Source organism: Lissotriton helveticus, chromosome 2_2 (assembly GCF_964261635.1).
Source record: "Lissotriton helveticus chromosome 2_2, aLisHel1.1, whole genome shotgun sequence".
Taxonomy (NCBI): domain Eukaryota; kingdom Metazoa; phylum Chordata; class Amphibia; order Caudata; family Salamandridae; genus Lissotriton; species Lissotriton helveticus.
The window spans coordinates 490903994-490930647 of NC_136060.1; the positions used below are offsets into that span (position 1 = coordinate 490903994).

The 26654-nt window shown below is 50.4% G+C and overlaps 1 protein-coding gene across 1 annotated transcript in view; it reads left to right on the plus strand.

Annotated features, from left to right (window-relative positions):
* Window positions 1–26654, plus strand: part of LOC144821564 (dedicator of cytokinesis protein 2-like) — a 3201295-nt gene that overhangs the window by 518523 nt on the left and 2656118 nt on the right. The window contains exons 12-13 of the mRNA XM_078678750.1: window positions 3200–3279; window positions 13464–13589. Of these exons, the coding sequence (XP_078534876.1) occupies window positions 3200–3279; window positions 13464–13589 (206 nt within the window). The remainder of the gene's footprint in view (window positions 1–3199; window positions 3280–13463; window positions 13590–26654) is intronic.

Below are 26654 nucleotides of genomic sequence, written 5' to 3' on the forward strand. Positions count from 1 at the left end.
TTAGGTTCGTCCTCCAGACTGTGTATAGTTATTAACAAATCTGTAAATGACAGATCGGAGAACCTAACACCACAGAGACCGAGCGAGCTCAGGTGAACTAAACTTTCTGACAGGCTAGAACAGTTAATGATGGGGAAAACCTGCCAGTAGGGAGACTGGGTGAGCTTAGGATGAACTGAGGCTTTCAAGAGGTTGGAACAGATGATGAAGAAGAGATCCTGTCACTAGTAAGACCAAGCGAGCTCAGGGTAACCTCAACCTTCTGACAGTAGGGAGACTGGATGAGCTTAGGATGAACTGGAGCTTTCAAGAGGTTGTAACAGATGATGAAGAGGAGATCCTGTCACTAGGAATAGCGAGCGAGCTCAGGGTAACCTCAACCTTCTGCCAGTAGGGAGCCTGGACGGGCTTAGGGTGAACTGAGGCTTTCAAGAGGTTGTAACAGATGATGAAGAGGAGATCCTGTCACTAGGAATAGCGAGCGAGCTCAGGGTAACCTCATCCTTCTGCCAGTAGGGAGACTGGATGAGCTTAGGGTGAACTGAGGCTTTCAAGAGGTTGTAACAGATGATGAAGAGGAGATCCTGTCACTAGGAATAGCGAGCGAGCTCAGGGTAACCTCATCCTTCTGCCAGTAGGGAGCCTGGATGAGCTTAGGATGAACTGAGGCTTACAAGAGGTTGGAACAGATGATGAAGAAGAGATCCTGTCACTAGGAATAGCGAGCGAGCTCAGGGTAACCTCATCCTTCTGCCAGTAGGGAGCCTGGATGAGCTTAGGGTGAACTGAGGCTTTCAAGAGGTTGTAACAGATGATGAAGAGGAGATCCTGTCACTAGGAATAGCGAGCGAGCTCAGGTGCACTGGACCTAATGACAGGTTAGAACACTTAATGATGGGGAAAACCTCCAGTAGGAAGGCCACAGAGTCAAACTAATGGATTGACTCTGTGGCCTTCCCTAGTGCTACCACCAATGGAGTAGATGGAACATCCTTTCTGGAATTTTTCCAAGAGGTTTCTGGCCCTACACATCAAAAAGGTCATACACTGGACTTTGTTACTTGATTGAGTGCGGGGAACCCCTGCTCCAGGTTTGAACAGTCCATCAATTGATTCAATTTTCCTTCAAACGTGTGTTCAGCAGTCGCCAGGGCCAAGTAAGCTGTCAATCGTCGCAGCTGAAATGTCCTTGGAGTAAAGTAATTCTCTAGGTCAGAGTTTGTCAGTGGGTTGTCCCGGATTAGCAGGCCTCAGCACTTTGGCCAAACTGAAAATGGCTATAATAGCTCCTCCCTGTGGGTGAATGAATGAATTAATATTGAACGTGTAGAACGCTAAACATTGCTCAGGGGCGTCAAGGCGCTAGACTGCCTTAGGTGGGGTTGTACCGCTGAGGAGTGTTAGCCCTACACACACCAAACACACAGCCCCCTGGGACACTACTGCCTTAAGGGAAGTAAAACGGGGATATAATTAATTGGACCATATGTGGCATCAGGGATTTTCCAATAAAGCTAAAATGTAACAAAAGTGGGTGCTGATGCAATACAGGAGGATGGTAGACTCTGTTAACCTGAAGATTCTTCTAACAAAATTCTAGATGCAGACAATCCAGACAGGGGTTATTTCTCCTGAGTTAGGTCTTCTCCTAATTGTGCCATCTCAGTTCTCACACCTTCTCAAGAGACTTTCCATCTTCTTTGATCATATAAATACAATCTGTAATTCATTGGGTTCCTCAGCCCCAAACCCCTTCCTGGGTGGCTGGTCTGAATGTCCTGTGATGTTTCATAAGATGCTCCTCTCTGTCAGTGGCTTGGGATGTCCGGAGGCTCCTGCTGCAACTTGGCCACTCGACTGCTCGACAGGAGAACATCTGGCAGCTCCAGCAAGTTTATTTATTTATTTTATTTATTTATTTATTTTGAGAGTATTATACAGCGCTGGCTAGACCCAGAAGTATCAGAATGCTTTACATAAGGTACCATAGAAATTACAAAATTACATCAGTTACACGTTACATCTGTTACAACAAAAAACATTTAAAGAGAGTAGAAGACGAAATGAATGGAGCTTAGAAGGGTAAGGGGTGGGGTCAAGGGGTAGGAGGTAGATAGGATGGAGAGACGAAGGAGAGTCTGCCCAGCATCCGTCTGGGTAGGTGATGGCCATGGGGGAAGTCCACAGCCCATCTCCTCTTTAGCTATCGGGTACCTCCACCGGGCATCAGCCAAACAAGTTCCGTTGTCAGGCTTCCACCCAATCCAATTACTCCTAAATGTTGGGGGCTGGACACCTGATCTCTTTCACAACTCCCAATGGAGGCAAGTAATGGCTGAAGTGTGGCTGCACACAGCGCCCACCACGCCCAATAGCCTGACACATTACAAACAATCCCTGGGTGGAAAACCTGGTGGATTTTTTACCAAAGATACACAAGCAAGAGAGAATAATTAGGAGCACATTGTGGTTAGAGAGACAGGTATGAAAGGACAAAAGTTTAAAAAAAGAGAGCAATAGATAAACAGAGTAAGAGGAAGTCAAGAGGGATATAGAGAAGCGAGTGAACAGATAAGGGAGATCCAATAATGCGAACAGAATATTCAGGGAAAAGAAAAAGAGTGACAGTTACTCAACAAAGACCAACAGATTTTGGCTCAAAGAGAACAAATAATTAATGATTCATTTTGATCAAATTGAGTAATGATGAAAACTACTGCTCTTTGACCTTTGAAGGACTGTCTATACCTTAGAGGCTTTTGGTTTTTATCTTTATTTCAATGTTCTGTCTGTATTTTGCCTAATAAATGTGATAAACAAAATGAAGACTCTGCAAAATCAGAGGGAATGAAAGAAGGTAACAGAAAAGAGTAGTGTTAGGAGAAGAGAGAGGAGAGGTGAGAGAGACGGACACCGGGGGGGGGGGCCCTGAGGATGGAAGAGTGCTGGACACATATTGCCAGGTGTCCTATCTGAGCCCTTATGAAAAATGATCCTGCAGCTTCCCGGGCACTTTAATGAATAAATAAGAGCGGTGGAAATGAAACGAAGGCCGGAGCGTGGCGCAGGGCGCGCTGCTCTCAGTACAAGCATTAAAAAGCCATCCATGTCTGCCCGGTCCCTCCATCACTGCCACCGGGCACCCGTTAGGAGCAGCCCTGGGCTGGCACCGGGCCTGACACCTTTCATTATTTTTCAGGGTGGCCGCGGAGAGTGATTTCCTGCACAGTCTGATAAAGAAAGCTCTGGATGTCAAAGACGTGAACCACAAAGGACAAGGTAATGACAGTCGGACGCCCTGCACGCGCTGCTTGTAGGCCTCTCTGACCAGCTGGACTCCCAGAAACCAAGTGTTCTCTACCACTGCCCTGTAAGGTTGGAGAGTTCCTTCACGATGTTGAAGAGCTCTTTGCTGTTGTATGCGTTGTTGTTGATGCGTTCCTTGAAGGATGTCCTTTTGGTGACTCGGATGAGTTGGTGGTGATTGCGGCTGGCGTTCTTTAGGGCAGCGTTGTTGTCTGGTGTCTTTTCGTGGCACCACTTTTTCTCGAGTCTTCGGCAAGTCAGTTTGGATTCCTGGAGGTTGCTGGTGAACCAGCTGGCCTTTCTGTCGGCAGCAGCAGCTTTGGCCACTCCTTCCAGCTAGGCGTCTGACCCTGCATGCCTACATACTCCCATCAACTGCTATGTAGGCTTCTCTTTCCAGCTAGGAGTCTAACCCTGCACGTTTCTATGAACTGCTATCTAGGCCTCTCTTTCCAGCTAGGCGTCTAACCCTGCATGCATGCACACTCCTATGAACTTCTATATAGGCCTTTCTTTCCAGCTAGGCGTCTAACCCTACATGCATGCTCCTATGAACTGCTATATAGGACTCTCTTTCCAGCTAGGCGTCTAACCCTGCATGCCTGCATGCTCCTATGAACTTCTATGTAGGCCTCTCTTTCCAGCTAGGCGTCTAACCCTGCATGCCTGCATGCTCCTATGAACTTCTATGTAGGCCTCTCTTTCCAGCTAGGCGTCTAACCCTGCATGCCTGCATGCTCCTATGAACTTCTATGTAGGCCTCTCTTTCCAGCTAGGCGTCTAACCCTGCATGCCTGCATGCTCCTATGAACTTCTATATAGGCCTCTCTTTCCAGCTAGGCATCTAACCCTGCATGCCTGCATACTCCTATGAACTTCTATATAGGCCTCTCTTTCCAGCTAGGCGTCTAACCCTGCATGCCTGCATGCTCCTATGAACTTCTATATAGGCCTCTCTTTCCAGCTAGGCGTCTAACCCTGCATGCCTGCATGCTCCTATGAACTTCTATATAGGCCTCTCTTTCCAGCTAGGCGTCTAACCCTGCATGCCTGCATGCTCCTATGAACTTCTATATAGGCCTCTCTTTCCAGCTAGGCGTCTAACCCTGCATGCATGCATGCTTCTATGAACTTCTATATAGGCCTCTCTTTCCAGCTTAGCATCTAACCCTGCATGCATGCATGCTCCTATGAACTTCTATATAGGCCTCTCTTTCCAGCTAGGCATCTAACCCTGCATGCATGCATGCTTCTTTGAACTTCTATATAGGCCTCTCTTTCCAGCTAGGCGTCTAACCCTGCATGCCTGCATGCTCCTATGAACTTCTATATAGGCCTCTCTTTCCAGCTTGGCATCTAACCCTGCATGCTTGCATGCTTCTATGAACTTTATATAGGCCTCTCTTTCCAGCTTGGCATCTAACCCTGCATGCATGCATGCTTCTATGAACTTCTATATAGGCCTCTCTTTCCAGCTAGGCATCTAACCCTGCATGCATGCATGCTTCTTTGAACTTCTATATAGGCCTCTCTTTCCAGCTAGGCGTCTAACCCTGCATGCCTGCATGCTCCTATGAACTTCTATATAGGCCTCTCTTTCCAGCTTGGCATCTAACCCTGCATGCTTGCATGCTTCTATGAACTTTATATAGGCCTCTCTTTCAAGCTTGGCATCTAACCCTGCATGCATGCATGCTTCTATGAACTTCTATGTAGGCCTCTCTTTCCAGCTAGGCGTCTAACCCTGCATGCCTGCATGCTCCTATGAACTTCTATATAGGCCTCTCTTTCCAGCTTGGCATCTAACCCTGCATGCATGCATGCTTCTATGAACTTCTATATAGGCCTCTCTTTCCAGCTAGGCGTCTAACCCTGCATGCATGCATGCTTCTATGAACTTCTATATAGGCCTCTCTTTCCAGCTAGGCGTCTAACCCTGCATGCATGCATGCTCCTATGAACTTCTATATAGGCCTCTCTTTCCAGCTAGGCGTCTAACCCTGCATGCCTGCATGCTCCTATGAACTTCTATATAGGCCTCTCTTTCCAGCTTGGCATCTAACCCTGCATGCATGCATGCTCCTATGAACTTCTATATAGGCCTCTCTTTCCAGCTAGGCGTCTAACCCTGCATGCCTGCATACTCCTATGAACTTCTATGTAGGCCTCTCTTTCCAGCTAGGCGTCTAACCCTGCATGCCTGCATACTCCTATGAACTTCTATGTAGGCCTCTCTTTCCAGCTAGGCATCTAACCCTGCATGCATGCATACTCCTATGAACTTCTATGTAGTCCTCTCTTTCCAGCTAGGCATCTAACCCTGCATGCCTGCATACTCCTATGAACTTCTATATAGGCCTCTCTTTCCAGCTAGGCGTCTAACCCTGCATGCATGAATGCTCCTATGAACTGCTATGTAGGCCTCTCTTTCCAGCTAGGCATCTAACCCTGCATGCCTGCATACTCCTATGAACTTCTATGTAGGCCTCTCTTTCCAGCTAGGCGTCTAACCCTGCATGCCTGCATACTCCTATGAACTTCTATGTAGGCCTCTCTTTCCAGCTAGGCATTTAACCCTGCATGCATGCATACTCCTATGAACTTCTATGTAGGCCTCTCTTTCCAGCTAGGCATCTAACCCTGCATGCCTGCATACTCCTATGAACTTCTATATAGGCCTCTCTTTCCAGCTAGGCGTCTAACCCTGCATGCATGAATGCTCCTATGAACTTCTATGTAGGCCTCTCTTTCCAGCTAGGCGTCTAACCCTGCATGCCTGCATACTCCTATGAACTTCTATGTAGGCCTCTCTTTCCAGCTAGGCATCTAACCCTGCATGCATGCATACTCCTATGAACTTCTATGTAGTCCTCTCTTTCCAGCTAGGCATCTAACCCTGCATGCCTGCATACTCCTATGAACTTCTATATAGGCCTCTCTTTCCAGCTAGGCGTCTAACCCTGCATGCATGAATGCTCCTATGAACTGCTATGTAGGCCTCTCTTTCCAGCTAGGCATCTAACCCTGCATGCCTGCATACTCCTATGAACTTCTATGTAGGCCTCTCTTTCCAGCTAGGCGTCTAACCCTGCATGCCTGCATACTCCTATGAACTTCTATGTAGGCCTCTCTTTCCAGCTAGGCATCTAACCCTGCATGCATGCATACTCCTATGAACTTCTATGTAGGCCTCTCTTTCCAGCTAGGCATCTAACCCTGCATGCCTGCATACTCCTATGAACTTCTATATAGGCCTCTCTTTCCAGCTAGGCGTCTAACCCTGCATGCATGAATGCTCCTATGAACTGCTATGTAGGCCTCTCTTTCCAGCTAGGCGTCTAACCGTGCATGCATGCATGCTCCTATGAACTTCTATATAGGCCTCTCTTTACAGCTAGGCGTCTAACCCTGCATGCCTGCATACTCCTATGAACTTCTATATAGGCCTCTCTTTCCAGCTAGGCGTCTAACCCTGCATGCCTGCATGCTCCTATGAACTTCTATATAGGCCTCTCCTTCCAGCTAGGCGTCTAACCCTGCATGCCTGCATACTCCTATGAACTTCTATATAGGCCTCTCTTTCCAGCTAGGCATCTAACCCTGCATGCATGCATGCTTCTTTGAACTTCTATATAGGCCTCTCTTTCCAGCTAGGCGTCTAACCCTGCATGCCTGCATGCTCCTATGAACTTCTATATAGGCCTCTCTTTCCAGCTTGGCATCTAACCCTGCATGCATGCATGCTCCTATGAACTTCTATATAGGCCTCTCTTTCCAGCTAGGCATCTAACCCTGCATTCATGCATGCTCCTATGAACTTCTATATAGGCCTCTCTTTCCAGCTAGGCATCTAACCCTGCATGCATGCATGCTTCTTTGAACTTCTATATAGGCCCCTCTTTCCAGCTAGGCATCTAACCCTCCATGCATGCATACTCCTATGAACTTCTATATAGGCCTCTCCTTCCAGCTAGGCGTCTAACCCTGCATGCCTGCATACTCCTATGAACTTCTATATAGGCCTCTCTTTCCAGCTAGGCATCTAACCCTGCATGCATGCATGCTTCTTTGAACTTCTATATAGGCCTCTCTTTCCAGCTAGGCGTCTAACCCTGCATGCATGCATGCTTCTTTGAACTTCTATATAGGCCTCTCTTTCCAGCTAGGCGTCTAACCCTGCATGCCTGCATACTCCTATGAACTTCTATATAGGCCTCTCTTTCCAGCTAGGCATCTAACCCTGCATGCATGCATGCTTCTTTGAACTTCTATATAGGCCTCTCTTTCCAGCTAGGCGTCTAACCCTGCATGCCTGCATACTCCTATGAACTTCTATACAGGCCTCTCTTTCCAGCTAGGCATCTAACCCTGCATGCATGCATACTCCTATGAACTTCTATATAGGCCTCTCCTTCCAGCTAGGCGTCTAACCCTGCATGCCTGCATACTCCTATGAACTTCTATATAGGCCTCTCTTTCCAGCTAGGCATCTAACCCTGCATGCATGCATGCTTCTTTGAACTTCTATATAGGCCTCTCTTTCCAGCTAGGCGTCTAACCCTGCATGCATGCATGCTTCTTTGAACTTCTATATAGGCCTCTCTTTCCAGCTAGGCGTCTAACCCTGCATGCCTGCATGCTCCTATGAACTTCTATATAGGCCTCTCTTTCCAGCTTGGCATCTAACCCTGCATGCATGCATGCTCCTATGAACTTCTATATAGGCCTCTCTTTCCAGCTAGGCATCTAACCCTGCATGCATGCATGCTCCTATGAACTTCTATATAGGCCTCTCTTTCCAGCTAGGCATCTAACCCTGCATGCATGCATGCTTCTTTGAACTTCTATATAGGCCTCTCTTTCCAGCTAGGCGTCTAACCCTGCATGCCTGCATACTCCTATGAACTTCTATGTAGGCCTCTCTTTCCAGCTAGGCATCTAACCCTGCATGCATGCATGCTTCTTTGAACTTCTATATAGGCCTCTCTTTCCAGCTAGGTGTCTAACCCTGCATGCATGCATGCTCCTATGAACTGCTATGTAGGCCTCTCTTTCCAGCTAGGCGTCTAACCCTGCATGCATGAATGCTCCTATGAACTGCTATGTAGGCCTCTCTTTCCAGCTAGGCGTCTAACCGTGCATGCATGCATGCTCCTATGAACTTCTATATAGGCCTCTCTTTACAGCTAGGCGTCTAACCCTGCATGCCTGCATACTCCTATGAACTTCTATATAGGCCTCTCTTTCCAGCTAGGCGTCTAACCCTGCATGCCTGCATGCTCCTATGAACTTCTATATAGGCCTCTCCTTCCAGCTAGGCGTCTAACCCTGCATGCCTGCATACTCCTATGAACTTCTATATAGGCCTCTCTTTCCAGCTAGGCATCTAACCCTGCATGCATGCATGCTTCTTTGAACTTCTATATAGGCCTCTCTTTCCAGCTAGGCGTCTAACCCTGCATGCCTGCATGCTCCTATGAACTTCTATATAGGCCTCTCTTTCCAGCTTGGCATCTAACCCTGCATGCATGCATGCTCCTATGAACTTCTATATAGGCCTCTCTTTCCAGCTAGGCATCTAACCCTGCATGCATGCATGCTCCTATGAACTTCTATATAGGCCTCTCTTTCCAGCTAGGCGTCTAACCCTGCATGCATGCATGCTTCTTTGAACTTCTATATAGGCCTCTCTTTCCAGCTAGGCATCTAACCCTCCATGCATGCATGCTCCTATGAACTTCTATATAGGCCTCTCTTTCCAGCTAGGCATCTAACCCTGCATGCATGCATGCTTCTTTGAACTTCTATATAGGCCTCTCTTTCCAGCTAGGCATCTAACCCTCCATGCATGCATACTCCTATGAACTTCTATAAAGGCCTCTCCTTCCAGCTAGGCGTCTAACCCTGCATGCCTGCATACTCCTATGAACTTCTATATAGGCCTCTCTTTCCAGCTAGGCGTCTAACCCTGCATGCCTGCATGCTTCTATGAACTTCTATATAGGCCTCTCTTTCCAGCTTAGCATCTAACCCTGCATGCATGCATGCTCCTATGAACTTCTATATAGGCCTCTCCTTCCAGCTAGGCGTCTAACCCTGCATGCCTGCATACTCCTATGAACTTCTATATAGGCCTCTCTTTCCAGCTAGGCGTCTAACCCTGCATGCCTGCATACTCCTATGAACTTCTATATAGGCCTCTCTTTCCAGCTAGGCGTCTAACCCTGCATGCATGCTCCTATGAACTTCTATATAGGCCTCTCTTTCCAGCTAGGCGTCTAACCCTGCATGCATGCATGCTCCTATGAACTTCTATATAGGCCTCTCCTTCCAGCTAGGCGTCTAACCCTGCATGCCTGCATACTCCTATGAACTTCTATATAGGCCTCTCTTTCCAGCTAGGCGTCTAACCCTGCATGCCTGCATACTCCTATGAACTTCTATATAGGCCTCTCTTTCCAGCTAGGCGTCTAACCCTGCATGCATGCATGCTTCTATGAACTTCTATATAGGCCTCTCTTTCCAGCTTAGCATCTAACCCTGCATGCATGCATGCTCCTATGAACTTCTATATAGGCCTCTCCTTCCAGCTAGGCGTCTAACCCTGCATGCCTGCATACTCCTATGAACTTCTATATAGGCCTCTCTTTCCAGCTAGGCGTCTAACCCTGCATGCCTGCATACTCCTATGAACTTCTATATAGGCCTCTCTTTCCAGCTAGGCGTCTAACCCTGCATGCATGCATGCTCCTATGAACTTCTATATAGGCCTCTCTTTACAGCTAGGCGTCTAACCCTGCATGCCTGCATACTCCTATGAACTTCTATATAGGCCTCTCTTTCCAGCTAGGCATCTAACCCTGCATGCATGCATGCTTCTTTGAACTTCTATATAGGCCTCTCTTTCCAGCTAGGCGTCTAACCCTGCATGCATGCATGCTTCTTTGAACTTCTATATAGGCCTCTCTTTCCAGCTAGGCGTCTAACCCTGCATGCCTGCATGCTCCTATGAACTTCTATATAGGCCTCTCTTTCCAGCTTGGCATCTAACCCTGCATGCATGCATGCTCCTATGAACTTCTATATAGGCCTCTCTTTCCAGCTAGGCATCTAACCCTGCATGCATGCATGCTCCTATGAACTTCTATATAGGCCTCTCTTTCCAGCTAGGCATCTAACCCTGCATGCATGCATGCTTCTTTGAACTTCTATATAGGCCTCTCTTTCCAGCTAGGCGTCTAACCCTGCATGCCTGCATACTCCTATGAACTTCTATGTAGGCCTCTCTTTCCAGCTAGGCATCTAACCCTGCATGCATGCATGCTTCTTTGAACTTCTATATAGGCCTCTCTTTCCAGCTAGGTGTCTAACCCTGCATGCATGCATGCTCCTATGAACTGCTATGTAGGCCTCTCTTTCCAGCTAGGCGTCTAACCCTGCATGCATGAATGCTCCTATGAACTGCTATGTAGGCCTCTCTTTCCAGCTAGGCGTCTAACCGTGCATGCATGCATGCTCCTATGAACTTCTATATAGGCCTCTCTTTACAGCTAGGCGTCTAACCCTGCATGCCTGCATACTCCTATGAACTTCTATATAGGCCTCTCTTTCCAGCTAGGCGTCTAACCCTGCATGCCTGCATGCTCCTATGAACTTCTATATAGGCCTCTCTTTCCAGCTAGGCGTCTAACCCTGCATGCCTGCATACTCCTATGAACTTCTATATAGGCCTCTCTTTCCAGCTAGGCATCTAACCCTGCATGCATGCATGCTTCTTTGAACTTCTATATAGGCCTCTCTTTCCAGCTAGGCGTCTAACCCTGCATGCCTGCATGCTCCTATGAACTTCTATATAGGCCTCTCTTTCCAGCTTGGCATCTAACCCTGCATGCATGCATGCTCCTATGAACTTCTATATAGGCCTCTCTTTCCAGCTAGGCATCTAACCCTGCATGCATGCATGCTCCTATGAACTTCTATATAGGCCTCTCTTTCCAGCTAGGCGTCTAACCCTGCATGCATGCATGCTTCTTTGAACTTCTATATAGGCCTCTCTTTCCAGCTAGGCATCTAACCCTCCATGCATGCATGCTCCTATGAACTTCTATATAGGCCTCTCTTTCCAGCTAGGCATCTAACCCTGCATGCATGCATGCTTCTTTGAACTTCTATATAGGCCTCTCTTTCCAGCTAGGCATCTAACCCTCCATGCATGCATACTCCTATGAACTTCTATAAAGGCCTCTCCTTCCAGCTAGGCGTCTAACCCTGCATGCCTGCATACTCCTATGAACTTCTATATAGGCCTCTCTTTCCAGCTAGGCGTCTAACCCTGCATGCCTGCATGCTTCTATGAACTTCTATATAGGCCTCTCTTTCCAGCTTAGCATCTAACCCTGCATGCATGCATGCTCCTATGAACTTCTATATAGGCCTCTCCTTCCAGCTAGGCGTCTAACCCTGCATGCCTGCATACTCCTATGAACTTCTATATAGGCCTCTCTTTCCAGCTAGGCGTCTAACCCTGCATGCCTGCATACTCCTATGAACTTCTATATAGGCCTCTCTTTCCAGCTAGGCGTCTAACCCTGCATGCATGCTCCTATGAACTTCTATATAGGCCTCTCTTTCCAGCTAGGCGTCTAACCCTGCATGCATGCATGCTCCTATGAACTTCTATATAGGCCTCTCCTTCCAGCTAGGCGTCTAACCCTGCATGCCTGCATACTCCTATGAACTTCTATATAGGCCTCTCTTTCCAGCTAGGCGTCTAACCCTGCATGCCTGCATACTCCTATGAACTTCTATATAGGCCTCTCTTTCCAGCTAGGCGTCTAACCCTGCATGCATGCATGCTTCTATGAACTTCTATATAGGCCTCTCTTTCCAGCTTAGCATCTAACCCTGCATGCATGCATGCTCCTATGAACTTCTATATAGGCCTCTCCTTCCAGCTAGGCGTCTAACCCTGCATGCCTGCATACTCCTATGAACTTCTATATAGGCCTCTCTTTCCAGCTAGGCGTCTAACCCTGCATGCCTGCATACTCCTATGAACTTCTATATAGGCCTCTCTTTCCAGCTAGGCGTCTAACCCTGCATGCCTGCATACTCCTATGAACTTCTATATAGGCCTCTCTTTCCAGCTAGGCGTCTAACCCTGCATGCCTGCATACTCCTATGAACTTCTATATAGGCCTCTCTTTCCAGCTAGGCGTCTAACCCTGCATGCATGCATGCTTCTATGAACTTCTATATAGGCCTCTCTTTCCAGCTTAGCATCTAACCCTGCATGCCTGCATGCTTCTATGAAGTGCTTTGTAGGCGGCTTTTATCATCTTTGTTCCTTGACCCCCCCTGTTTACCAAGGCCATTATGAAACCACCTCACTGTTCCACTCTGCACGGAGGCACACTCTGACGCTTGTTTACTGGGTGCAGATTGGGGCAGTTCATAATTGTACAGCAAATGCACATTAGTGCATGATGAACCGGCTGAATGAAGCCAAGGATCCCTCTTTCACTGTGCAGGCAACAACCAGCCTACCTTTTAAAGGAGGAAAACATCCCCTTTTAGGCAGGTACAGAGAGTGACTGCATCCGCCTGCAGGGTGATCACCAGGGGGCGCTGTGACCCCATTTTCCCCCTTCTACTCTCAGAGTGAGCTTTGATTGTGCACCACCTCTGTGCAGTGCAGAGTCAGAGCACCTCCTGACAGCCTCTTTGCTTTTACTCTAATGGCTGCAACACTGCACAGGCCCGAAGGAAAGGATTCCCTCATTTACATGTGGCCACTCACCCATGCACATATGGGTACACCGCCTAATGTTCATGCTGGCTTACTATATTGCAGCGGGGCCCACAGAAGAGCCTACAGCCCCATCGGTACCCATTGCAAATAGTTGGTGCAAATATCCGTAATGTCGCCAAGATTCTTTCTATAATACGGATCCTGATATTCTAGAACATGGGATTTGATGGCCGTCCCCAAGTGATGACCCGTGGCTGCAGGAATTCATATCACAATGGGGACCACAAAGAGAATATATTTTGTTATGTAACATTTGTATGAAGCATTGAAATAGGTATAGAGAAAGATCACAAAGAGATGTTTCGTCACTCTACCTAACTGGTTATGTTCATGTGGTCTTCTTCAGGTTTCTGGGTGTCCTTGAAGATGCTACCGGGGGACCTGTCGCAGGTGCGGAAGGATCACCCTCACCTAGTGGATAGGAGCACGGTGGTGGCCAGGAAGCTAGGGTTCCCGGAGATCATCATGCCAGGTGGGTGACCTCGGGTGCTGATGTGTCCGTGTGGTACATCTTCAAGATGACCACCAGACAAGAAAAATACAGCATGGATGTTACCTATGCAGGATTGTAACGTGCCCTCCCTCCTCACCATCTGTGTTCTGTAAGTAGTCTCTGCCCTCACATTACCTACTTTCAGGCAGGGATCTGTTGACGGTCTAGCTATGGTCGCTGGTTAGTCTTAATGGCAGTCGCATTCTGTTCATGACAAGAGACAAGGACACAAAACTACAGTTCATAGAGGAGTGTGCTTGTGTACAAGTGGTTGGGAAAGAAAGGGATGGATGGAGACTGGTAGCCATGAGCAAGCTTATCGGTGAGCAATAGGGCACTCCTTCAAGAGATGATGGGCTAAGGCAGCGATGGAGGGTATTCTGTAACTAAATCATCGATTGTAAAACTATAATGGATAAAAGTGGTAATAACAAATTCAATCCATTTTTGGGTGGTGAGAACGGTTAAATGATACAGAAACTATATATTTTTTTGTCATTTCCCTTTTTAAAGAAGAATATGATTTTCAAGCAAGGGTTAGGATAAGCATTTGGTTTAGGGTTAGGGATATATGTATATTTGACAAATTGCTAAGGTAAATATTGAGATCAGGGATAGGTGTTTAGTTAGAGTTGATAAAGGATTAGAGTAAAGTATTAGGATAAGGACTAGAGGTACAGATAGAGTTGATGAGTTAGGATAAGAATTCGGATTGGGATTAGAAGTGTAGTTAGACCTGATGAAGGGTCAGACACGTATTACAATTATGGATGAGCTGGTTAGACCTGATGAAGGGTTAGGGTAACTATTCCGATTAGGGCTGAAGATAGAGTTGATGAAGGGTTATGGTAAGTATTAAGATTAGGGATATGGCTGAGGTTAGTTGATGAAGCATTAAGGTAAGTATTAAGATTAGGGATAGGGCTGAAGTTAGTTGATGAAGGGTTAAGGTAAGTATTTGGATTAGGAATATGGCTGAGGTTAGTTGATGAAGCGTTAAGGTAAGTATTAAGATTAGGGATAGGGCTGAAGTTAGTTGATGAAGGGTTAAGGTAAGTATTAAGATTAGGGATAGGGCTGAAGTTAGTTGATGAAGGGTTAAGGTAAGTATTAGGATTAGGAATATGGCTGAGGTTAGTTGATGAAGGGTTAAGGTAAGTATTAAGATTAGGGATAGGGCTGAAGTTAGTTCATGAAGGGTTAAGGTAAGTATTAAGATTAGGGATAGGGCTGAAGTTAGTTTATGAAGGCAAAAGCTACATATTAGGATAGGGCAGAAGTTAGTTGATGAAGGGTTAAGGTAAGTATTAGGATTAGGAATATGGCTAAGGTTAGTTGATGAAGGGTTATGGTAAGTATGAAGATGAGGATAGTCCAGAAACTAGAGCTAATGAAGGGTAGGGATAGAGCTGTAGTTAGAGTTGATGAAGGGTTAAGGTAAGTGTTTACGGTTAGGGATAGAGCTGAAGCTAGCATTGATGAAGGGTTAAGGTAAGTATTAAGGTTACGGCTGAAGATAGAGTTGATGAAGGGTTAAGGTTTGTACTAAGGGATAGGGCTGTAGTAAGAGTTTATGAAGGGTTAAGGTAAGTATTAAGATAAGAGATAGGGCTGAAGTTGGATTTAATGAAGGGTTAAGGTAAATATTAAGATTAGGAATAGGGCTGTAGTTAGAGTTGATGATGGGTTGCGGTAACTATTAAGGGTAGGGATAGGGCTGAAGTTAGCACTGACAAAAGGTTAAGGTAAGTATTAGGATTAGGGTAAGGGGTACAGTTAATGTTAATGGAGAGTTACACTTAGTTTGAGGAATAAGTGTTTCGTTAGAACTGATGAAGGTTTAGGGTAAGTATTAGGAGTATGGCTAGGGGTAACCCTGATGAAGGGTTTAGGTACGTATTATGATTAGGGAAAGGGGTGCAGGTAGCGATGATCAAGGAGCAGGATTTAGGATAGAGTTTTAGTTAGATTCGATGAAGGGTTATGGTATGCCTCAGTACTAGAGCAAGGGTATATTTAGAGTTGATGAAGGGTTAGGGTAAGTTTTAGAGAAAGCGGCTCAAGCATGATTAAAACCAAATTGTTCTTTTGCTGTACAATAGGCTGTCGCAAAGTGATAAACTTTGCAACAGCTTCACCTGCAGAGAAATGCATACATTTTCCCGCTTGGCTGTATACAGTTGGAAAAAACGATGTCACTACATGGTGAAAGTTACATTTTTATATAGAAAAATACTTGGCACACAAGATTAAACAAGACATTTGTTGCCTGATTTAGAGGTTGGTGGACGGGTTACTCCATCACACATTTTACAGATGTCCCGTCCACCACATTACGATCCCTTATAGCCTCTTGTCCTTGTAATACGGCGGACAGAAATCCAAAACCATTGCAAGGGACAAAAATCATAAACTTCATAAAGTTTGTTTGCAAAAAAGAAGAAAAAAAACTGAGCAGTACTGGGTCTTTATAGCAGGACATGAAATAGTAAGTACAACTTTGCTTCTCCGGTTTCGATACGTATGTTTACATTTACCAGTGTTGCCTTCGATCGGCTTACTCTGTACTGTTTTGTAAAAACTTCTTCTAATAAAAACTTTTGAAATAAAAAAAAAAAGAGGGTTTACCATGAAGGTATGTCTTTATCCCATCTTTCTCTATAAACGCTTAGATCCGAGAGGCACCGCTGCTGGTTCCCTTATGTACTTCCTACAACAGGACGGTGCCTTAGTAAGCAAAATGCCCCCCAAATAATAAATATGTGTAAAATGTAACCCAACCAGCAACACTGCGCTAAAGCTCAATAGTTTCCTGACACAGCACATCATTTCACGCCGCGCGGTCACGGTTAATGAAAATGTTTTATAACCCGCAGGCGACTGCATGTTATTTATTTAAAACATTCACGGCTTGCGCATATCACTCTTTGCGGAGGTCGCCTTGCCTGTGGATGCCTGACAGCAGAGGTTGTTTGCTGGAGGGGGAGTCGTTCAAGCTGCAATCACAAACAAGCATTGGCAAAATCAATAGGTTCCAACCTTGGTTCTATTTCTTGTTTTACAAGCATATTCCTTATATATAAGAAATGTAAAAATAACAGAAAGAAAAATTATGAGGCCTAAAGTTAGTGTGCATATGTTTGCAAAAAATATTAAGAAAAAAAACAAGGACCAACCTCTCGCCTGCCCGAACCAGACCAAATGGTAAAGGCCTGGTTGTGGAACAAGGAGTCTACATGCTTGATAGAAAACAGGGTCTTGTTTTCAGGAAGTTAGAAGGACATATTTCCAAGCCTCTGTCACCACTGGAGCATACCTTTTTTTGATTCTCTGTGGAATAGTAACAATTTTCCATATTTACAAGGTGACGCTAAGACATTTAGCATAGCTGAACGCCAACTTTTAAAATGCCCCCCGTGCAATAGGTGTTGCTGTGAGTGTTCCATTGCAACACTCAGTGCTTTTTGAGTGCTCTAGATTTACAAGGCTGATGCAGCGCCAAAAACTACCATGGAAGGCCAGGTGTTAGAATGGCGATACGAGGAGAAATTATTAATTTCTTCATGTTTTTTACTCTTTTAATATGTGTTTTATTCTGCAGCACACATAAAAAGAGAAAATGGCAATGTGTCCCTTTCAGCACATAAACAATTGTCCCTGCAGCGCAGACATCCTTGCAAAATGGTGGCAGAGTGCCTGCGCAGGCACTAGGCAGCTTATTTTGTACCAGTGCTAGGGGAAACACAGGAGTGTGCCGTAGTCTTGTGAATACGGAGAATCCCTGCATTTTAAAAACTTTGGAGTGTGGTGCTGCAAACATTTGCACAACTATGTGCTCTGACTTTTGAAAAAAATATGCCCTAGAGTATCCTAATCAAATTTTTATTTGTCATTAATATGCGGTTCGGAAGAGAAAACTGACTCCTGATTCACAATTATCTCTATGTAACTAAAACGTGAACGGATGTACGTTGTTACAACGCATGCTTTTACCACGCATGCTGTTACAACGCAAGTTTTACAACGCAAGCCTTTACAACACACTGGTTTGGGGGGTGCTGGATAGTGAATATTATAATTTACTATTCCAACTCCAGTCCCCGTGGATAGTAGGGAAGGTGTTGGATAGTAAATTAAAACTATTCCCTATCCTAGAGCGCCCCCCAGTGCAATGCGTTGTAATGGTTTTCGTTGTAAAACCAGCGTTGTTAAGGCACTGCGTGGTAAAATTTGCGTGGTAAAGGATGTTTCCCAACGTGGACACAACGCTGGTCGTTTGTTGTTTACCTTAAGATTTTCTTTTTCCATGTTATATGTATTTGAGTGCCTACTTTGGTAGAGAGGGGCGGGTCGTGACTAAGGCCATCACACGTCATCCTGAGGATAGCTCGCCGCTAAAAACCTGTGGGTCCTCTTCGGCGTGGGCCTGTCCTTCGATGCCCAGATGAACTGTAGAGCCAGCACCTGCGTCTACATCCTTAAAATCCAGAGGAGAGTACTGCCTTACATCCCTATCGGACTTCACCGGCCCACTCTCATCGCAGTAGTCACCCCCGGTTGGATTACTGCAACGCTCTGTACTTTAGCATCAGCACAGGCTCCCTGAACAAGCTTCAGGTGGTGCAGAACGCTGCGGCAAGGCTGATACCTAACATCTCAAAATATCAGTCAGCCGGGGATGAAATCCAAGCCCTGCACTGACTTCCCATCGGGAAGCGCATCTCCTTCGAAGGTTCTGAACTTGGTGTACAAGGCAATGCATAGTAACGGCTCATCTTATCTTAAAACTATGGGGCATATTACCAAGGGGGGCGATAGGCAATTATCGCCGATTTAGCGGCCGTTTTCGGCTGCTAAGCGGCAATAATTCTATCACCCTATTAGCAAGCTGTCCCTAACAGCAGTTAGCGACAGCTTTTAGGCGATAGCGAGCGGTTTGGGGCCCGCTTTGCATGTCAGCGTTATTTATCGCTAATGACATGGAAAGTGGGTGTACCCAACCCGTTAGCGACATAAAGCAGTCGCTAATGTCGCTATCGCCTATTAGCAAGGCAGGCGTTGCGTTGGAAATATTCGCGCTAAGCGCAAATATCTCCAAATACTAACACCTGCCCAGACCAGTTCTTAGCCATGTTATCCAATGGGAGGTGGATAACATGGCAAAGAGCATTTCGTCGCTAATGCGTGAATATCGCTGTATTCTCAGCGATATTCACGCAGCGATAAAAAAATCGTCGCTAAGGCTATTTAGCGATAAATATCGCTACTTGTTGGTAATATGGCCCTATGTTTAGTGGTACACTCCTGGGAGGACCTAGAGATCCTCTTCTCTTAAAAAACTGGTAACTACCAGATTTTGCAGGTCCAAATAGGGTGGTTGCACCTTCTCTGTGTCAGCCACAAAACTCTGGAACTTTTTGCCCCTTCCCATTTCCAAGGCAGACTCACTTCCGGTCTTTAGGAAGCTCTTAAAGACCTGGGGGCATATTATCAAGGACCGGTGTTAAAAATATCACTGTTTTATCGGCAGGAAACTGCCGATAAAACGGCGATAATGGGCTTGATAATACGACCTTGTTAATACTCATAGAAGCCCATGTTAACATCAGAACATGGGCTTCTATGGGAATTAACAAGGGCGTATTATCAAGCCCATTATCGCCGTTTTATCGGCAGTTTCCTGCCGATAAAACGGCGATAATTTTAACACCGGTCCTTGATAATATGCCCCCTGGTTATTTGTCTCCCAGCGGGTTGTTGGTGCTGTCAGTTCTCCCTGTTCACTTGGCGCCTTGGCATCAGCTGGTACAAGTGCACTTTATAAATACTATCCAATCTTATCCTTAAAAGAAGCACGTTGACCACTCTGCAGGTCGACTAAACCAAGCACCTTGTTTTATTACACTATCTTTGGAGACGTGAGGGTCTTCCAGGAGGTAGTTTGAACTACTCCTACACTATGGTATCCCCTCTGCTCTTTGCACAAAAAATCACACACACTCACAAGCATCTGGAGGGCACACCCCAGAGACATCAATCTCAAAGACCTTCCCGCTTCTTGAGGGTTGATACGTCCCCTCCTAACCCACCCCCATTCCCCCTGCCCCCTGACACTGACCCACGGGCATGAGTGAGGATGGTTAGCATCCCTATAGCTGCCCCCAGGCGCTTCCGGTTAGGGCAGTACGTTTCCCTTCCAGTGGGGTGCAGTGCTAGCGCTGCGAGGCCTGCCCCGGACCAGGTTCACCGCTGTGTGCACGCTGAGGACTGAGGGTCATATTATCAAGGGGGTTTATCTCCGCTTTTTTGGCTTTAAAAGCCAAGAAAGCGGAGATAAAATGATCTCCCTATTACCTAGCTGTCGCTAACACCAGTTAGTGACAGCTAGTAGGAGATAGCGACCATCTTGGGCCCTGCTTGCATGTCAGTGATATTTATCACTAATGATATGCAAAGTGGGTGTGCCAAGATGATAGCGACTGGAAACAGTCGCTAACATCGCTATATCCTATTACCAACTTTTGGAGATATTCGCGCTAAGCGCGAATATCTCCAAAAGCTAACACCTGCCCCTGAGCAGTTCTTAGCCATGTTATCCAATGGGAGGTGGATAACATGGCTAAGAGCATTAGCTCGGTAATGCATGAATATCGCTGACTTTTCAGCGATATTCATGCATTGCGGCTGTTTTTTATCGCATTTGCGATAAACCTTGGTAACACCAAGGTTTATCTGCGATAAAAATCGCCGCACCTCAGCGGTAACATTTTCTCTCTAACCAAGCAGTAGCGATAATTATCGCTATTGCTTGGTAATATGCCCCTTAGTGTGCATGAAGTGCACTTGTAACGTCTGGTATGGGAGAGCCGCCTCACCTGCATGTAAATACACACCACTTCTCACCAGTGCAAAGTGTCTTCATTAAACACACTTGACTCAGCGTCCTTCGGAGACAGGAGCCCACACGCACCTCTGAGCCCGTACGCACCTCTGAGCCCACACGAACTTCTGAGCCCGCACTCACCTCTGAGCCCGCACGCACCTCTGAGCCCACACGCACCTCTGAGCCCACACAAACTTCTGAGCCCGCACTCACCTCTGAGCCCGCACGCACCTCTGAGCCCACACGCACCACTGAGCCCACACGCACTTCTGAGCCCACACACCCCTCTGAGCCCGCACGCACCTCTGACCCCACACGCACCTCTGAGCCCACACGCATCTCTGAGCCCACACACCCCTCTGAGCCCACACGCACCTCTGAGCCCACACGCATCTCTGAGCCCACACACCCCTCTGAGCCCACATGCACCTCTGAGCCCACACGCACTTCTGAGCCCGCAGGCACCTCTGAGCCCGTACGCACCTCTGAGCCCACACGCATCTCTGAGCCCACACACACCTCTGAGCCCACATGCACCTCTGAGCCCGTACGCACCTCTGAGCCCACACACCCCTCTGAGCCCACACGCATCTCTGAGCCCACACACACCTCTGAGCCCGTACGCACCTCTGAGCCCGCACGCACCTCTGAGTCCACACACCCCTCTGAGCCCACACACACCTCTGAGCCCACACACACATCTGAGCCCGCACGCACCTCTGAGCCCACACGCACCTCTGACCCCACACGCACCTCTGAGCCCACACGCACCTCTGAGCCAGCACGCACCTCTGAGCCCACACACACCTCTGAGCCCACACGCACCTCTGAGCCCACACACACCTCTGAGCCCACACGCCCTTCTGAGCCCACACACCCCTCTGAGCCCACACGCATCTCTGAGCCCACACACACCTCTGAGCCCGTACGCACCTCTGAGCCCGCACGCACCTCTGAGTCCACACACCCCTCTGAGCCCACACACACCTCTGAGCCCACACACACCTCTGAGCCCACACGCACCTCTGAGCCCACACGCACTTCTGAGCCCACACACCCCTCTGAGCCCACACGCATCTCTGAGCCCACACGCACCTCTGAGCCCGTACGCACCTCTGAGCCCGCACGCACCTCTGAGCCCACACACCCCTCTGAGCCCACACACACCTCTGAGCCCACACACACCTCTGAGCCCACACGCACTTCTGAGCCCGCAGGCACCTCTGAGCCCACACGCACCTCTGAGCCCACACGCACCTCTGAGCCCACACACACCTCTGAGCCCACACGCACCTCTGAGCCCACACACCCCTCTGAGCCCACACACACCTCTGAGCCCACACACACCTCTGAGCCCACACGCACTTCTGAGCCCACACACACCTCTGAGCCCACACACACCTCTGAGCCCACACGCACCTCTGAGCCAGCACGCACCTCTGAGCCCACACGCACCTCTGAGCCCACACACACCTCTGAGCCCACACACACCTCTGAGCCCACACGCACCTCTGAGCCCACACGCATCTCTGAGCCCGCACGCACTTCTGAGCGCGCACTCACCTCTGAGCCCACACGCACCTCTGAGCACACACGCACCTCTGAGCCCACACACACCTCTGAGCCCACACGCATCTCTGAGCCCGCACGCACTTCTGAGCGCGCACTCACCTCTGAGCCCACACGCACCTCTGAGCACACACGCACCTCTGAGCCCACACACACCTCTGAGCACACACGCACCTCAGCCCACACACACCTCTGAGCCCACAAGCACCTCTGAGCCCGCAGGCACCTCTGAGCCCGCACGCACCTCTGAGCCCGTACGCACCTCTGAGCCCACACACACCTCTGAGCCCGCACGCACCTCTGAGCCCACACGCACTTCTGAGCGCGCACTCACCTCTGAGCCCGCACACCCCTCTGAGCCCGCACGCACCTCTGAGCCCACACACACCTCTGAGCCCACACGCACCTCTGAGCCCACACACACCTCTGAGCCCGCAGGCACCTCTGAGCCCACACGCACCTCTGAGCCCGCACGCACCTCTGAGCCCGCAGGCACCTCTGAGCCCACACGCACCTCTGAGCCCACACACACCTCTGAGCCCACACGCACCTCTGAGCCCGCACGCACCTCTGACCCCACACGCACCTCTGAGCCCACACGCACCTCTGAGCCCGCACGCACCTCTGAGCCCACACGCACCTCTGAGCCCACACGCACCTCTGAGCCCGCACGCACCTCTGAGTACACATGCACTTCTGAGCACACACGCACCTCTGAGCCCACACGCACCTCTGAGCCCGCACGCACCGCTGAGCCCACACGCACCTCTGAGCCCACACGCACCTCTGAGCCCGCAGGCACCTCTGAGTACACATGCACTTCTGAGCACACACGCACCTCTGAGCCCACACGCACCTCCGAGCCCGCACGCACCGCTGAGCCCACACGCACCTCTGAGCCCACACGCACCTCTGAGCCCGCAGGCACCTCTGAGCCCACACGCACCTCTGAGCCCACACCCACCTCTGAGCCCACACGCACCTCTGAGCCCACACGCACCTCTGAGCCCACACGCACTTCTGAGCGCGCACTCACCTCTGAGCCCGCACACACCTCTGAGCCCACACGCACTTCTGAGCGCGCACTCACCTCTGAGCCCACACACCGCTCTGAGCCCACACGCACCTCTGAGCCCACACGCACTTCTGAGCGCGCACGCACCACTGAGCCCACACGCACTTCTGAGTGCGCCCACACCTCTGAGCCCACACGCAAATCTGACCCCACACGCACCTCTGAGCCCACACACACCTCTGAGCCCACACGCACATCTGACCCCACACGCACCTCTGAGCCCACACACACCTCTGAGCCCACACGCACCTCTGAGCCAACACCCCTCTGAGCCCACACGCACTTCTGAGCCCACACACCCCTCTGAGCCCGCAGGCACCTCTGAGCCCACACGCACTTCTGAGCCCACACGCACCTCTGAGCCCACACGCACTTCTGAGCCCACACGCACCTCTGAGCCCACACGCACTTCTGAGCCCACACGCACCTCTGAGCCCACACGCACCTCTGAGCCCGCACGCACCTCTGAGCCCACACGCACCACTGAGCCCACACGCACTTCTGAGCGCGCACTCACCTCTGAGCCCGCACACACCTCTGAGCCCACACGCACCTCTGAGCCCACACGCACCTCTGAGCCCACACGCACCTCTGACCCCACATGCACCTCTGAGCCCACAGGCACCTCTGAGCCCACACGCACCTCTGAGCCCACACGCACCTCTGAGCCCACACGCACCTCTGAGCCCACACGCACCTCTGAGCCCACACGCACTTCTGAGCCCACACGCACTTCTGAGCCCACACGCACCTCTGAGCCCACATGCACTTCTGAGCCCACACGCACCTCTGAGCCCACACGCACCTCTGAGCCCACACGCACCTCTGAGCCCACACGCACCTCTGAGCCCACACGCACCTCTGACCCCACATGCACCTCTGAGCCCACACGCACCTCTGAGCCCACACACACCTCTGAGCCCACACGCACCTCTGAGCCCACACGCACCTCTGAGCCCACACGCACTTCTGAGCCCACACGCACCTCTGAGCCCACATGCACCTCTGAGCCCACACGCACCTCTGAGCCCACACGCACTTCTGAGCCCACACGCACCTCTGAGCCCACACGCACTTCTGAGCCCACACGCACCTCTGAGCCCACACGCACTTCTGAGCCCACATGCACCTCTGAGCCCACACGCACTTCTGAGCCCACACGCACCTCTGAGCCCACACGCACCTCTGAGCCCGCACGCACCTCTGAGCCCACACGCACCACTGAGCCCACACGCACTTCTGAGCACGCACTCACCTCTGAGCCCGCACGCACCTCTGACCCCACACGCACCTCTGAGCCCACAGGCACCTCTGAGCCCACACGCACCTCTGAGCCCACACGCACCTCTGAGCCCACACGCACCTCTGACCCCACACGCACCTCTGACCCCACACGCACCTCTGAGCCCACAGGCACCTCTGAGCCCACACACACCTCTGAGCCCACACGCACCTCTGAGCCCACACGCACCTCTGAGCCCACACGCACCTCTGAGCCAACACCCACCTCTGACCCCACACGCACCACTGAGCCCGCACGCACTTCTGAGCGCGCACTCACCTCTGAGCCCGCACACACCTCTGAGCCCACACGCACCTCTGAGCCCGCACGCACTTCTGAGCGCGCACTCACCTCTGAGCCCGCACACACCTCTGAGCCCACACGCACCTCTGACCCCACACGCACCTCTGACCCCACATGCACCATTGAGCCCACACGCACCTCTGAGCCCACACGCACTTCTGAGCGCGCACTCACCTCTGAGCCCACGCACACCTCTGAGCCCACACACACCTCTGAGCCCACACGCACCTCTGAGCCCACACGCACCTCTGAGCCCACACGCACCTCTGAGCCCACACGCATCTCTGAGCCCACACGCACTTCTGAGCCCACACGCACCTCTGAACCCGCACGCACCTCTGAGCCCACACGCACCTCTGACCCCACACGCACCTCTGAGCCCACACGCACCTCTGAGCCCACACGCACCTCTGAGCCCACACACACCTCTGACCCCACACGCACCTCTGAGCCTGCACGCACCTCTGACCCCGCACACACCTCTGAGCCCACACGCACCTCTGAGCCCACACGCACCTCTGAGCCCACACACCCCTCTGAGCCCACACGCACCTCTGAGCCCACACACACCTCTGAGCCCACACACACCTCTGAGCCCACACGCACCTCTGAGCCCACACGCACCTCTGAGCCCACACACACCTCTGAGCCCACACCCACCTCTAAGCACACACGCACCTCTGAACCCGCACGCACCTCTGAGCCCACACGCACCTCTGAGCCCACACGCACTTCTGAGCCCACACGCACCTCTGAGCACACACGCACCTCTGAGCCCACACGCACCTCTGAGCACACACGCACCTCCGAGCCCACACCCACCTCTGAGCCCACACGCACTTCTGAGCCCGCACGCACCTCTGAGCCCACACGCACCTCTGAGTCCACACGCACCTCTGAGCCCACACGCACCTCTGAGCCCACACACACCTCTGAGTCCACACGCACCTCTGAGCCCACACGCACCTCTGAGCCCACACGCACCTCTGAGCCCACACATACCTCTGAGCCCACACACACCTCTGAGCCCACACGCACCTCTGAGCCCACACGCACCTCTGAGCCCACACGCACCTCTGAGCCCACATGCACCATTGAGCCCACACGCACCTCTGACCCCACACGCACCTCTGAGCCCACACACACCTCTGACCCCACATGCACCATTGAGCCCACACGCACCTCTGACCCCACACGCACCTCTGAGCCCACACGCACTTCTGAGCGCGCACGCACCTCTGAGCCCACACGCACCTCTGAGCCCACACCCACCTCTGACCCCACACGCACCTCTGAGCCCACACGCACCTCTGAGCACACACGCACCTCCGAGCCCACACACACCTCTGAGCCCACACGCATCTCTGAGCCCGCACGCACTTCTGAGCGCGCACTCACCTCTGACCCCACACGCACCTCTGAGCCCGCACGCACCTCTGAGCCCGCACGCACCTCTGAGCCCGCATGCACCTCTGAGCCCACACGCACCTCTGAGCCCACACGCACCTCTGAGCACACACGCATCTCTGAGCCCGCACGCACTTCTGAGCGCGCACTCACCTCTGAGCCCACACGCACCTCTGAGCACACACGCACCTCTGAGCCCACACACACCTCTGAGCCCACACGCACCTCTGAGCCCACACACACCTCCGAGCCCACACACACCTCTGAGCCCACACGCATCTCTGAGCCCGCACGCACTTCTGAGCGCGCACTCACCTCTGAGCCCACACGCACCTCTGAGCACACACGCACCTCTGAGCCCACACACACCTCTGAGCACACACGCACCTCTGAGCCCACACACACCTCTGAGCCCACACGCACCTCTGAGCCCACAGGCACCTCTGAGCCCACACGCACCTCTGAGCCCGCAGGCACCTCTGAGCCCGCACGCAACTCTGAGCCCGTACGCACCTCTGAGCCCAC